The 13,022-nt window shown below is 32.3% G+C and overlaps 7 protein-coding genes across 7 annotated transcripts; 2 read left to right on the top strand and 5 right to left on the bottom strand.

The window, feature by feature from the left end:
- Positions 1-271: 271 nt before the first annotated feature.
- Positions 272-1,418, bottom strand: NAEGRDRAFT_57869 (NOP12_SCHPO nucleolar protein 12-like protein; the record flags this gene model as incomplete). The annotated part of the gene is made up of 1 exon (XM_002677878.1): positions 272-1,418. The coding sequence occupies one exon, from the start codon at positions 1,416-1,418 to the stop codon at positions 285-287; it is 1,134 nt and encodes a 377-aa protein (XP_002677924.1). The 3' UTR covers positions 272-284.
- Positions 1,419-1,610: 192 nt separating this feature from the next.
- Positions 1,611-3,268, bottom strand: NAEGRDRAFT_66922 (uncharacterized protein; the record flags this gene model as incomplete). Its single annotated transcript, XM_002677877.1, has 2 exons — positions 1,611-2,257; positions 2,299-3,268. 2 exons carry the CDS (start codon positions 3,266-3,268, stop codon positions 1,611-1,613), a joined length of 1,617 nt encoding a protein of 538 aa, XP_002677923.1.
- An 856-nt stretch (positions 3,269-4,124) lies between these two features.
- NAEGRDRAFT_33075 (uncharacterized protein) lies at positions 4,125-4,379 on the top strand (the record flags this gene model as incomplete). The annotated part of the gene is made up of 1 exon (XM_002677974.1): positions 4,125-4,379. The coding sequence occupies one exon, from the start codon at positions 4,125-4,127 to the stop codon at positions 4,377-4,379; it is 255 nt and encodes an 84-aa protein (XP_002678020.1).
- Position 4,380: 1 nt separating this feature from the next.
- Positions 4,381-5,532, bottom strand: NAEGRDRAFT_66921 (S-adenosylmethionine-dependent methyltransferase; the record flags this gene model as incomplete). The annotated part of the gene is made up of 1 exon (XM_002677876.1): positions 4,381-5,532. The coding sequence occupies one exon, from the start codon at positions 5,530-5,532 to the stop codon at positions 4,381-4,383; it is 1,152 nt and encodes a 383-aa protein (XP_002677922.1).
- Positions 5,533-7,103: 1,571 nt separating this feature from the next.
- Positions 7,104-7,895, top strand: NAEGRDRAFT_79530 (uncharacterized protein). Its single transcript, XM_002677973.1, has one exon. It carries the CDS (start codon positions 7,113-7,115, stop codon positions 7,872-7,874), a length of 762 nt encoding a protein of 253 aa, XP_002678019.1. The 5' UTR covers positions 7,104-7,112; the 3' UTR covers positions 7,875-7,895.
- Positions 7,896-8,201: 306 nt separating this feature from the next.
- NAEGRDRAFT_48660 (uncharacterized protein) lies at positions 8,202-9,698 on the bottom strand (the record flags this gene model as incomplete). Its single annotated transcript, XM_002677875.1, has 1 exon — positions 8,202-9,698. The coding sequence occupies one exon, from the start codon at positions 9,696-9,698 to the stop codon at positions 8,202-8,204; it is 1,497 nt and encodes a 498-aa protein (XP_002677921.1).
- Positions 9,699-10,520: 822 nt separating this feature from the next.
- Positions 10,521-12,480, bottom strand: NAEGRDRAFT_79529 (serine carboxypeptidase). Its single transcript, XM_002677874.1, has 7 exons — positions 12,345-12,480; positions 12,081-12,228; positions 11,969-12,001; positions 11,674-11,918; positions 11,509-11,623; positions 10,870-11,465; positions 10,521-10,806 (listed from the first exon to the last, which is right to left on the bottom strand). The coding sequence occupies exons 1-7, from the start codon at positions 12,462-12,464 to the stop codon at positions 10,549-10,551; spliced, it is 1,515 nt and encodes a 504-aa protein (XP_002677920.1). The 5' UTR covers positions 12,465-12,480; the 3' UTR covers positions 10,521-10,548.
- Between the last annotated feature and the right edge of the window lie 542 nt (positions 12,481-13,022).

The raw sequence follows: 13,022 nt of genomic DNA, 5'->3' as shown, positions 1-13,022 counted from the left end.
ATGAAGAGCTGAAACAGGATGTTGATTTTTGTGTTAGTCTTTTGAAAGTGAATGGGCTATGTTTAAGAGGATTAGCAATTAGACGAAGCAAAGAGGATTACCTTGTGAGCTATTTCAGAACTGCTATTATTCAAAATGGTTTTATGAATGAGTTAATGTCGGATAACTTGAACACTTGGAAAATATTAAGAAATGAAACTGCTTATGGCAATGCAATGATACCAAAGCGTTTTCATACCTTTCCAATTGAGGCGTAATTACAAAGTTGTAAATGAATAGAATATTTACTTGGATGAAGCTTTTGGAGCTTTTGGAGTTTTTGGAGTCTTTGGAGTCTTTGGAGTAGATTGTTTACACCTTAAAATTTCAATCTTTCTTCCTTGAATAACGTGGGCTTTTCTTGATTTAATACTCTTCAAAATTTCTTCGACAGTTTCCTTATCCTTGAGTTGAACATAACCGAATCCTTTGCATTTACCTGAAATTGGATCTCTAACAATACGAACTCTGACAATTTCATGTTCTGATCCTATTGTTTCCCAAACCTCTTCATCATCAATTTCAAAAGGCAAGTTTTGAATGAAAATAGATGAATCGTTTTCGTCCTTTGATGTTTCCTTATGAGATGCAGTATCAACATTCAAGTGTCTTCCGTGCAAAACCTTTCCATTAAGATCAGAAATAATCTTTGACATTTCAGCAGTCATTTCAGAAAAGTGAACATATACAGTACCATAATCTTTCGTTCTCAATCCAGCAGCCAAGTGACCTTTTCTTGTTGGAATTTTAGATTTTTCAAATCCCAATGATCTAAATCTTATACTTTCAATTTCACCATAAACAGAGAACAATTTTGTCACTAATTTCTTCGATTTCTTTAAATTCTTATCTTCAAGTGGAATTGGGAAGTTTGAAATGAATATTGTCTTTTCTTCTTCCTTCTTTTTTTCTTCATTATTAGTTCTCTTTTCTGATCTGTTTTGTTTCTTTCTCTTTGGAACTGATTTGAAAATATCTTCATCATTATTCTTATCATTTGTTTCTTCATCATTCTTATCGTCATCATCTTTTTCATCTAATTCACCATCTTTGGCTTCATATTTAGATTTCTTAGCTTCTTGTTTATCTTCATCATCTGATTCACCATCGGATTCTTCTTTAGCCTTTCTCTTGTTATTTACTTGCTTTTTGTCCTTTTTATTTTCCTTCTTCTTTTCTCTCTTTTCCTTTCTTTGTCTCTTTGGTTTATCATCGCTCGATTCCTTTTCCTTCTTCAATTTTGTTATTAATTCATCATTATCATCAGTTTTAGCTTGTGCTTTTGTAACCCACAATGCTTTACTTTCTGATTCCTCTGTTGTTGTTGATGATCCGAAGAGTTTGGACAAATCGCCGAGTTGATAATTATTGTTGCTCATTTTTTTTATTGAAATTCAAATTGTTCAAATATTTTATGTTTTAAATTATATTGAATTTTATAAATTATTGAATAATATCACACTGATACTATTATTATTGTACTAGATGAATTTAGATCACTGTAGCTTCACACAACCTGTGTAAAGTATTATAAATTATGAACAGTTCAAAAAAAGAAATTGTGTAAAAAATTAGAGAGTTCTTTCTAAGAGAATGGAACTATTGACAAATTTTGGAATGTTTGATGCCAAAGATTGAGAAGAGTGCTGGAATAGTTCATTTCTGTGGAAGAATAACTTGTTGGTGAGATTGGATTTGTCAGTATTGGAGGCATTGGATGTGGAATCATCCTCTTCATATTGATAATTGTCAGGATTCATAATGTGTGTAATAATTACTCCTCCTTTCCATGTGGTGCAATGGGATGGAACTAATTTGTCTCTTTCATTCGAAATTAATATCTTGATTCTCTTCTTTTTAAGCATTTCCTTCAAGTGTTCTGGGAAGAATTGAATATTTGAAAATCCACCTGTTAAACAAATGGTGACACTACCTGTTCCTCCTTTGAAAATCTTTGAAAGGTATTTTTCAATGGATGCAATCTTGGATTGTTGTGTTGGATTCAATAGAGAGTAGAGTTTCTTCTTTGGAGAGGGCAATAACTTGGTATTGAAATATAAATTACTGGCAATGTAGAAAACATCTGTTGAAACTGATATCGATGAAGCAAATTCTTGAGTGTCTTCCAAATAAATATTGTGTAAATGCTGAACTGTTTCTTGGTGAGTGTTTGATTTGAGTGTCAAACAATACTTTCTAACATTTTCATCATACTCGACTAAATTTGTGAAAATATCTATCTTGTGATTGAATTTTGACATTTGTAATATTCCATAATTAAATGATATACATCATATCCTCCATATGGATAATGAATTACACTTGCCAATCTTCCATTTGGTTGATAGGCATAAATAGATGTCTTTGTCAGACCCATATCTACAGTATAGAGCTCATTCTGTTGATGAGAGATTCCACTTCCATAAAGTGACATTACACTATCCTTTTGAATGGAAATATTCTCGATATTTGTAAATTGAGTTAATAAATCCTCAATAATTCTCTTTAAATGTTTCAATTGTTGTGATAGGAATGTATCACTGAAAATCATCAATAAAGAAAAGCTAGTACTAGATGATGTTTGAATTAATTCTTCAATACATCTTGATAACAAATTAATTTGAATTTCCAAAGCAACATTTTCATCAATATGTCCATAACCAGTCAAATCACAATTTAACAATCCATACTTGATTGGAAAATATAATACAAAATCATTTGGATAAATTCTCTTTGTATCAATGGCTTGTTTACCAACTAGAAAACTCGATAATTCATATTCTTGAGAGGTATATTTCTGTTTGATTGTACTACTATTTTCCATTGTCACTGGTTCCAAATAATTATCAGTTTCAATCCTATTTTCTGGCAGTACTTTTCTATCCACTAGAATTTTACCTCTAATTGACATGACTTGTTTTTCACAAGTAGAACTTAGGAAGGAATGTTTTGTTTGATCCTTTAAAGTTGATGATGAAGAGGACGGTAGAGGAACCTCATCATCCTCATGATCGTCTATTGTTGTTGTCGGGTGTGATTGGGAAGGCTTGGCAAAGGACTGAATAATGTGTTTTGGAATGGCCATACAATTGATGAGAGTTTTTGGCTCTGTCGACTCTAAATCATTCCAATCATACCGTATACCATAAGATGAGAGTTGAATCACCAGCACGGAGTTGTTATTGCTCACTTGTTGTGGTTGTGGTTGAGGAGATGCTGATGATGACATTTTTATAATTATTGTTGTTAATAAAGTTTTCATCATCAAATAATATTAATTAATTGGTATTGGATTCTACAGACTAATACTACATTGTATTATAAATTATAATTAAATAGTTTTTGTTTTATTAAAGGTCCTAAATCGCGATTATATGTTGTTTTATCAAAAGTACAATGGTTTTATCCGTTTACTTTTGGTACTTTTCAGCAATATTCCTAACATTTTCTTCCCATACAGCCAAATCAGCTTGATATTTCTTCATTTCAGCAACTTGACTGGCTTTCTATTATATTAAAAATCATCATCAAAATAATAACAATAATTAAAAATTCCAATCAATAAAACGTATTGCAAATAATACGTACTCTAGCATCTCTCCAATCAATAAAAGCTCTTCCGGTATCTTCCAACAAAAAGACAGCTGGTCCAATAACAGCGGCAATCATCAAACCTGTAAACACTCTCATTTTTTTAAATTAAATAACTTTTTAATTGAATGGTAAGAAACAACACGATATTAGAAAACAATTAAATGGACACATACTGCTTCAAGCCAATAGAGCAGTATCAACTCTAAAGCCTTTCATCACAAGCTGACAAGTCGAGAAGAATAAATAATATTGAAAATCTTTAAAAAACCGAATAAAAAATGTCATCATCAAACGAGGAAACAATTTCTTTGGAGGAGAACAGTACACCTGTTGCTTCATCATCATCGGAAGAAGTATCTACCACTACTACATCACCATCCACAACAACAACCACAACCACAGCTGCTATATCACCATCTACAACAACACAAAATAAAATTATTCCATCGAACGGAACAAGAAGATCGGCAGCACATGAAGAAAAGGAATTTATGTATCCTGATGATATACCTGAAGAAGAGGCTCCAACAGATATTCCTTCAATGTTATCATTATTTTGTGGTGTGATGGGTTTAATGTTAAAGATGAAATATATTTCATGGTTGGGAGCCTTGTTCTGCGTGAGTGGATTGTGTAATTTGAAATATTCTGAAATGGATTTCAAACAAACTGTTACAACTATCATGTTTTCAGTTATGGGATTGTTGATGAATTATTTCGGACCTGCTGCTCAACAACAACAATAATTTATTTAGCCCTGCAAACGATTTGTATAAATTTTCTATTCATTGTCAAGCTTTCTCCTCTATTTTCAACCACCTTATAGATATATTCACATGACAGTACGTCATACTTTTCTGTATCAAAGAGCGAGGTCAGTTCAGGAATTGAGAAAAAGTAAACCAAAGTTCCATCTCCTCTTACAAAACAAGTTTCACTCAATTGTTTTGTGTAAATGTCCTTCTCTTCTAGGTATCTCTTGTGAGCTAAATCCTCAACAGCATAGTCACGTAAAAACAAAATACCTCCCTTTGAGAGTAACTCGTGAATCTTTACATTGAGCATGTATTTCATATCTTCTAGTGAACTGAATGCACTCAATACATATATCATTGTCGAATATTGAATGAAATGAGGTGGAGGAGGTGTGTGTCTTGCACTGGTTGCCTCACTTTCCAAGATACTCTTCTTTTCCAACAAGTCATGAACAAAGAGGTGAATATTTTCATGCTCCTTATAAGTTTCTTTCAAAAGTTCCACTGCATGAGATGAGCAGTCAAATCCATAAATTTCCATCTGTTTAGCTGCATCAAAATTTTCATTAATTGACTTTACATTGGATAAAATTCCATTAATTGTGTTACCACATCCACATCCAATTTCACAAAAAGTAAATGTTTCATTCTTTTCAATAGCATCCTTCAATTGGAGATATTCTCTCAACATCCACTGTCTGTTTTTAAAGAATTTATCATTATTCTTTTTGAAAAACTTTTCCCAGTATTTTGCAATATTAGCAGTGTAATGATTTTTAGCAAATTCTGTCATTCCTCCGAATAATTTACTTCCCATTCTATACATTAACCCTTTTGAATATGGTAAATAATTTTCCATGTCTGGAATAAAAGATAAATTATCCAAATCAAATAATACTTCATTATTCATATTCATTGGTTTTTGAGGAATTGTGACTTGTTTAATTGTTTGTGAATTATTATTCGGAATTGTATGCTCTTTCGAAATCACACTAATCACACAAATATTTGATAATGTTGATTTCTCTGAGAGTGATGTTGAATTTGCCTGATTCTTGGTGTATGGTTTATAATTTTCAATATCGGGAGTAAACTTTAATGTCTTGTCAAATAAAATATCATTCTCAGTATTTTGTGGTTTCATTTTTTTTGTTCAAAGATTTGGATGAAATATTTGGTATTGGAATTGGCATGTTTTTAGTATTGATCTTTGATCTTGTTTAGTAGTTTTTCTTTGAAGAGATTGTGGTGTCATTCAATTTTTGGTCTTGGTTGCATTTCAAATAGACTTATTGAATTCCTTGTCAAAAATTGCATAGATTCATTCTGTTTGTGTCAACATCCAATCTAAATTACTCATTTAAAATATCTTGAAAATAAAAACCCGTGATGAAGTCTATTCATCTTTTAAAGTGAGTGGATAACGCATCTCATAAACAACACCTCAACAACAAACTGCCAACTTTTTCTTTGAGAGCCTGCTGTGGATCTATTTGTTTTACCATCTTGAGCGCCATTTTGCAATTGTAAGAGTTAACTCGAAAAATGTCCATAATAGTCGCAAAAGCAACAGAAGGCAAACTTAAAAAAAAATAATAAAAAATGACTGGAGCTAAGATGCATTTTCACGGTGTTGCTAAGGACTTATTCTTGAAGTGGAAGAAGCCAATCTTCATTGGTCTTGTCACTGAAGTAGTTTTGGTTTGGGGTATCTATGAAGCCTATCACTTCAACTATCACATGAATAAGAACAAGTATGCTTCCGTATGTATTATTTAAAATTTATTTGTTGTTGTATTTACTAATATCAATAGTATTTGGAAAGTAAACACAGAGGTTTGAAGCCACCATATGAAATCGATTATAACACTGCCTCCGGATCTGTTTACAAGGTCGATTGGAAGTCATTCAGAGAAGATGTCCAATAATTTAACTGCTTTTTTACCCAATAAATTTCTGGGATATACAATATCCACACACCAACAGGGTCCTTTGATATTTAAATATTATTGTTTATTATTTCTTCATCGTGATGATGAAAATTATCTAGATACCATTTGGAGAATTTTTGACGTTAAAAAGAATACACAACATGAGGGTAATTGTCTTTAATAATTATTGTCATCAATTCTTTAAATTAACTTGTCAATATACTTTGCAGTAGAGTTAGAAGACATTGTACTTCTCGAATCCGACATTGTAATATTGGCCGAGCTTATCAATGTTGTCCTAGTTGTTGTGTACCTATTCACAATTTGAAAATTGGCAACTGATTGGAGAAAGTTTAGTTAGTTATCGAGAGATTTAATTCGATTTCTTTTGAGACTTCACCCTTAATCACATTGACTTCCAATACAATGTCATCTTATTCTTGCTTCTTTGCTAGTAAGTTGTCCTAGTTTCACAGTTGGAACAATAGAATCTTTCACATTTCCAATTAGTTTGTTTCAAAATTAATGCTAGAATAGCCAATTAGAAAGGCTTTCCACAAGGTTGGATCTTTGATTCCTCAGTGCAACATATTTTGAGGTGGTATATTCTATTAACTAGTAATGTGCTGTTGCTTACACAATTCAAATTGAAAAACGAACACGGAACCTTCATTCCGCAAGTTCAACTCTAGAAATAACTCTCTCTGATAATCAGCATGTTCTTCATAATTGATATCAATCTATTTAAATCATCAAATGAGCAACCTCTCAGCAACATCAAAATAACAATAAAATGTCTCAAAACGAAGAAACTCCACTCGTAACCTTTGATCAACTCTCCGATGAACAAATTGAAACATGTGTAAAGAAGGCTCTGATGAAGGCTCTACCACAATTGATAGAGGATGAGGACATTCTGGAACATTTACTAGGTGAATTATTACAAGATAATTTAAATGTACTTTTACAAAGTGGTGCTGTTGATGAAACATTGCCAACTAAAGGTGAAAACAAGGCTTCTAATCATACATTGGCATTCTCTGCCATTTCTAATACTAAAGGTGAAAAGAAACAAAAGAGTTTAACACTAATTACAAACATCTTGTCGGAACATTTGATAAATTATGATTTGGCTCTAGATGATGAAAAGGAAGTTCAATCAATTTGTAATGAAATTCAAGAACATTTACAAAATTTGAGATTATGTAAATATGAAGATTATGGTATTGTAATTGATTCTGACGATGATGATGGTGCCTATGTTGAGGATGGTTGTTGTGTAATGTGTGAAAGAGAAATGAAATTGACAAGACATCACTTGATTCCAAGATGGACACATAGAAAATTCCTCAAAAGAGGTCAATATTCTAAGGAACATTTAAATAAGGTTATTCTTATTTGTAGACCATGTCACGATGCTGTACATACATTCATAACGTTGGACGAAATGGCTGAAAAGTATCACTCATTGGAAACAATTATGGAACATCCAAAGGTTCAAGGCTGGATTCCATATATTTCACGAGTGAGAACAACAAAGAGATTTAGATTCTAAATAAATCAATAGTTCATTAATTGCTACAGAAAATTTTGTGTTTCTTTAACGAAATTCTGAAAGAATAATTTTCGTCTGAAGATCAACTCTTTTCTTATTAGAAATAATATCAATTGGTGAAATACCCTTATTATTCTTTTCATGCACAAGATTTCTAAGTTTCTTCATGAGATTAAATACACCAGAAACAAACATGTGAAGAATCAGACAAAAATGGCATCTCAAAAAGTTGTTGTTTGAAATTCCAACCATATACTATGGTTTCGTCCAATATTCCTTCCTCATTATTTGACATAATGTTAAACATTCTTCCATTTTGATACTTTCTCAATTAGGTATTGGAATAGAACAAATAAAACTCACCTTATTACATAAATATACTAAATATTGATAAGCTGGTTGTTTGGATCTACAATCGATTAGCTCAATAGGAATTCCCAACTCAACAAACAAGTAATCCAAAATACTCTGATCAGTTGTTTCAGAGAGTATATTTTCCATTAGTTGTGTGGAAGAGGAGAATAATGACCCGAATTTAGTGCCATATTTCAACATAGCTTGAATTCCATTAGCTCCAATACATCTCTTTGTTATCAAATGTTTGATCATTTCCAATGAAGATAATGAACCTCCATGGAGATCTCTTTCATTGGAAATTGTAAAAAGTTTAACAGTTTTAGGTATTTCACAAGTCGAACTTTGAAGTAAAGTAAGAGCTCTCAAATTAGAAAACTGAAACAAATCAAGTGGTAGTCTTCCACTAATAATCAAGTGAGTAATGGTCGAATTTTCTTGAGTGAGACTGAATGAAGAATGTGATGATGGCTTTGATACAGTATCTGGGCGCCTCAACTCTGTTGGGTAACAGAAATTGGAGTACACTTCTGGTGAGACTCTTCTTGGTGATAATGATCTTCTATTGTTTTTGAATGGAGCTCTGACATCATTTTTAGAAGCAAGAGGACTTGTGGATTGATTATTCTTTTTAAGAAAGTCTGAGAAATCAGAAATGTCATCTTCCTCATCACCAAATAGGGAAGAATAATGGGTTGTTGCAATTGGTTTTTGAGAATGAGATGCTTTCGGAAGGAAATCATCCTCAGATGAATCATCAAATATTGAGCTACTCGTTCCAACAGGAAACATCTCATCCTCATCCTCATCATCGAACAAGGATGCTTTCTTCTTAACCTTCTTAACACTCTTTTTCAAAGCTTCTAAAGGATCAGGAACTGTCTTATCTGAATACAGATACAAAGTTGAATCTGGTAATATTCTATTTTCCTTAACATATTTAGTCTGTTTAGCGAATAATATATTGAAACCTTCGATTAGTTCTCTTGCATTAGGTAATTCCATATCAATGAAAACTTCTTCAATATTCAATATTTTAATCATCATTCGTCTATTGAAAGATTTGGAAATTAATCTCATTTTGTGAAAGGTTACCAAGTTGCTATCCAGATAATATTCATTGGAATGAATTATTTCTTTTGGAAAATTAATCCTTTTCAAATATTCCCTTTCCAGATTGAATTGTTTCCATTTCGAAAAGGTTGGAATAAATTCCATAATATCATACTTGATATTATCATCCAATTTTCTAAGTAAATCCACATTGATCACTTCTTCCGAAGCAACAGAACATCCTCTCGATTCATCTTGTTTAATCCACCTTCTGATCCGATCACACATCCCATAGAAGGGATCATTTAGGAATTTTTCAAGTGTTTTTTGTGATGATTTTCCTTCTAAATGTGCCTTGATCAAATCTTGAATGAGAAATTCTTCATCATTATCGTTTTGTGGTGAAAATATTGACATTTTTTTTGTTGGGATGTGTTATAATATTGTAAACTCCATATCATGTTACATAACTAAAGTAAACTCCATATTGTGTTACAAAACTTAAAGAACTTGATTTGGCGGATTTTGTAAGTTGTTTTAAACTTTAAACATTTATTGAAAAGATATTTCTTTTTCAATTCAGCTGAAAAGAATGAAAAAACACGTGTCTTTCCAAATAAGATTCGTCCAATATTAATATCCAAGTTAAATTATTACAAAAAACAATCAAAAAAAAATGCAAAGAAGTGAAAAGGAGAAAATGCTCGCTGGAGAGCTCTACAATGCCATGGATGAACAGCTAGTTCAAGAGAGAGCCAAAGCTCGTCAACTCGTTCATCTCTATAATAATGAACAAGATAAGAAGGTAATGGATGGAATTTTGAAAGAATTGATGGGAACTCATGGTGAGGGAAGTTTTCTAGAACCAACATTTAGATGTGATTATGGATATAATATTCATTATGGAAAATCATTTTTTGCTAATTTTGGATGTGTCATGTTGGATGTGTGTGAAATTAGAATTGGAAATAATGTTTTATTTGGACCTAATGTAAATGTATATACTGCAACTCATCCAGTGGATCCAGAGGAGAGAAAATCTGGATTGGAATATGCAAAACCAATTGAGATTGGAGATGATGTTTGGATTGGTGGAGCTGCAATTATTCTTCCAGGAGTTAAGATTGGAAAGGGAACAACTATTGGAGCTGGTTCTGTTGTCACTAAGGATATTCCTCCATATGTTGTTGCTGCTGGAAATCCTTGTAAGGTTATTAAATATTTAAAGAATCCAAATGAATCATCTCAATAAAATGTTTAACTTTATTTAACAACAATCACCATCCAAGAATTTAGTAAAGTAGGTGAGAGCAGCTTCTGGTTTCACCATAGGAACCATGTGAGAACCGCCTCTAATGGTAATAAAGGTCAATCCTTGTCCATTCTTTCCGCCTGGTCCAAACTTTCTGATATATCCTCCAACAACTGTTCCAGTAACTGTTTCATGTTCCCAAGTTCTCCAAGATGAAGTTTCTTGCAATTGCAATTTATCAATAGCAGCTTGAGTTCCGTAAGAGTTAACAACCTATGGAATTAAAATATTAAAATTAGTAATTATTAAAAACAATTAGAAATATGGAGAACTTACCATGTCTACATCACCAGAGAAAACAAGAATTCTAATGTGTTGCAACAACTTTGTATAGAATGGAAGAATACTTGGATAAACTTGAGTATAATTAATGGCATTGGTACAGATATCCCAACCATTTGGATCAACAGTTCCGTGTTGAATACCAAGGGCTTTTTGGACATCCAATCTCTTGAAATATTTAGCAATGGATTGATTTGGAACACATGGACTGTCAGACTCCATTCTAACCTTAGAATTTGATTGCAATGCAACTCTCTTTGACCAACCACCATGTTTGTACATTTGGAAAAGTGGATGAACATCGACTTTCTTTCCTTGTTCATTCAAAACATTGAATTTCTTTTCTTGGAATGAAATCTTGGCTTTTTGAGAAGTAATACCCAACCATGGACAGCTGTCATAAATGTAGTATGGGTTAATATTACCCATGACATTGTTACTTTGGTCCAAAAATTGAGCACAAGCTGGAACATTTTGATTGTTAAAGAAATCACCCTTGCATGCAGCAAAACCTTGCTCGTAATACTTGATAGAGATCAAACTGTGATATTTCATCATTGGTGGAATGCTATTTGCGTCAGCCTCAGCATCTAGAAATAATTGTTATGGAATTTAACATTTCAGTAAACATACCTGTAACACCATTTCCGACTAAAATACCCTTCAAATTAATGTATGGGACTTGTCCATTTTGGTTTCCTTGAATAATTTCAGCTGCAGTAGTTGGAACATAAACTCCTCCATAAGACTATTATTTGGTAAGAAATTCAATCTCATTCAATGTGTGAATATACTTACTTCACCTGACAAATAAACATCTCTATTCAAAAACTTTGGGAATCTCTTAATGAAATCTCTGTAAGCATTAGCCATATCAGAAGCAGCCATCACATCATTGACAACTCCATAATCAGAAGTATGATTTGAATAACTGAAACCAACACCAATAGGTTGTTCAATGTACAACATATTGGCCTTTCTATTCCAACTGTATGGATTTTCTCTCAAAGTAGCACCATCAGCATTGACAAGTAAAAATCCATCTATATAATATTAAATGATCCTCAATTGATAATAACTTTTAAATACATACGTTCACTGGCTTCTCCTCCAAGACTTGAACAGCCTGTATAGTTCCATATCATAAAAAAATTGCATGATTTTCATAGAAAATATTGAATGCCACAACAGATTATACTACTAACCTGGTCCACCATTTGTCCAGAAAACAAGAGGAGCTGTGTCACTATTTGTTTGAGCTTCAAAAAACCAATAAAACAAGTAATGGCCTCTAGTTTGATTTGCCAATAAATAACCAGTATATGATTTGAATGGAAGTGGTGTTCTACCATCCTATATTATTAATTATTATTAAAATTCATACAAGAGTGAATATTTGTGAATAATTTGCCCGTGCATTATTGTCAATGGTTCAGCATATCAGCATCCATGCAATAAAACAAACATACCTTATAACCAGGGAGAGTTGTAACGAGATGATCCTTTTCAGTTTGTGCCACGGCCAATGATGACAATAACATTGCCATCACGGAACAAACAGCAACAACTAGCAAGAGTGATTGTTTCATATTTTTTTATGATATGAAAACTATTGACAAGCGAGAGGATCATTAAATTTCACGCCAGGTTTTCTTCTTGATACTCACTCCCATCTCCAAGGAGTTTTGAAGGAGTATGTCATCTCCTTAGATTTTCCAATTTTGAAAATTGATTCAAAATTAAAAAATTAATGTGTATTTAATATTTAGCAATTAAATTAATGTAAAGATAATAAGCTTGTCAGAGTTGTTGAGTTGAGTTTGTTGGGTTATCGCTCACAGGGATTCGGAGACTCTAGTCATGATTTAGTGATCATCATTAGGCTCTAAAAGGATGCAAAGATGCTTCACAATTTTTTATTGACGAAAAAATGAGGTTGATTGTGGTAATCATTTTTTAATCACCTTCTCTTGGTAAATATTTATTATCACATTGATTAATCATGCATGGGAAGTTATTTAAGATTAAGGTTATTACTTGCAAAATTTTCCAGACCGTAAACCAGAAGTAATCACAGCTCTTTCTTTTTGTTTCAAATACCTTTTCAAGCTATTTTTGGCGCTTAAAAAAATGATGAAAATTCAATT

This window comes from Naegleria gruberi, assembly GCF_000004985.1.
Source record: "Naegleria gruberi genomic scaffold NAEGRscaffold_20, whole genome shotgun sequence".
In the NCBI taxonomy this organism is placed as follows: Eukaryota; Heterolobosea; class Eutetramitea; order Acrasida; family Naegleriidae; genus Naegleria; species Naegleria gruberi.
Note: the sequence above shows the minus strand (reverse complement) of the source record. Positions and strands in the feature narration are given on the sequence as shown.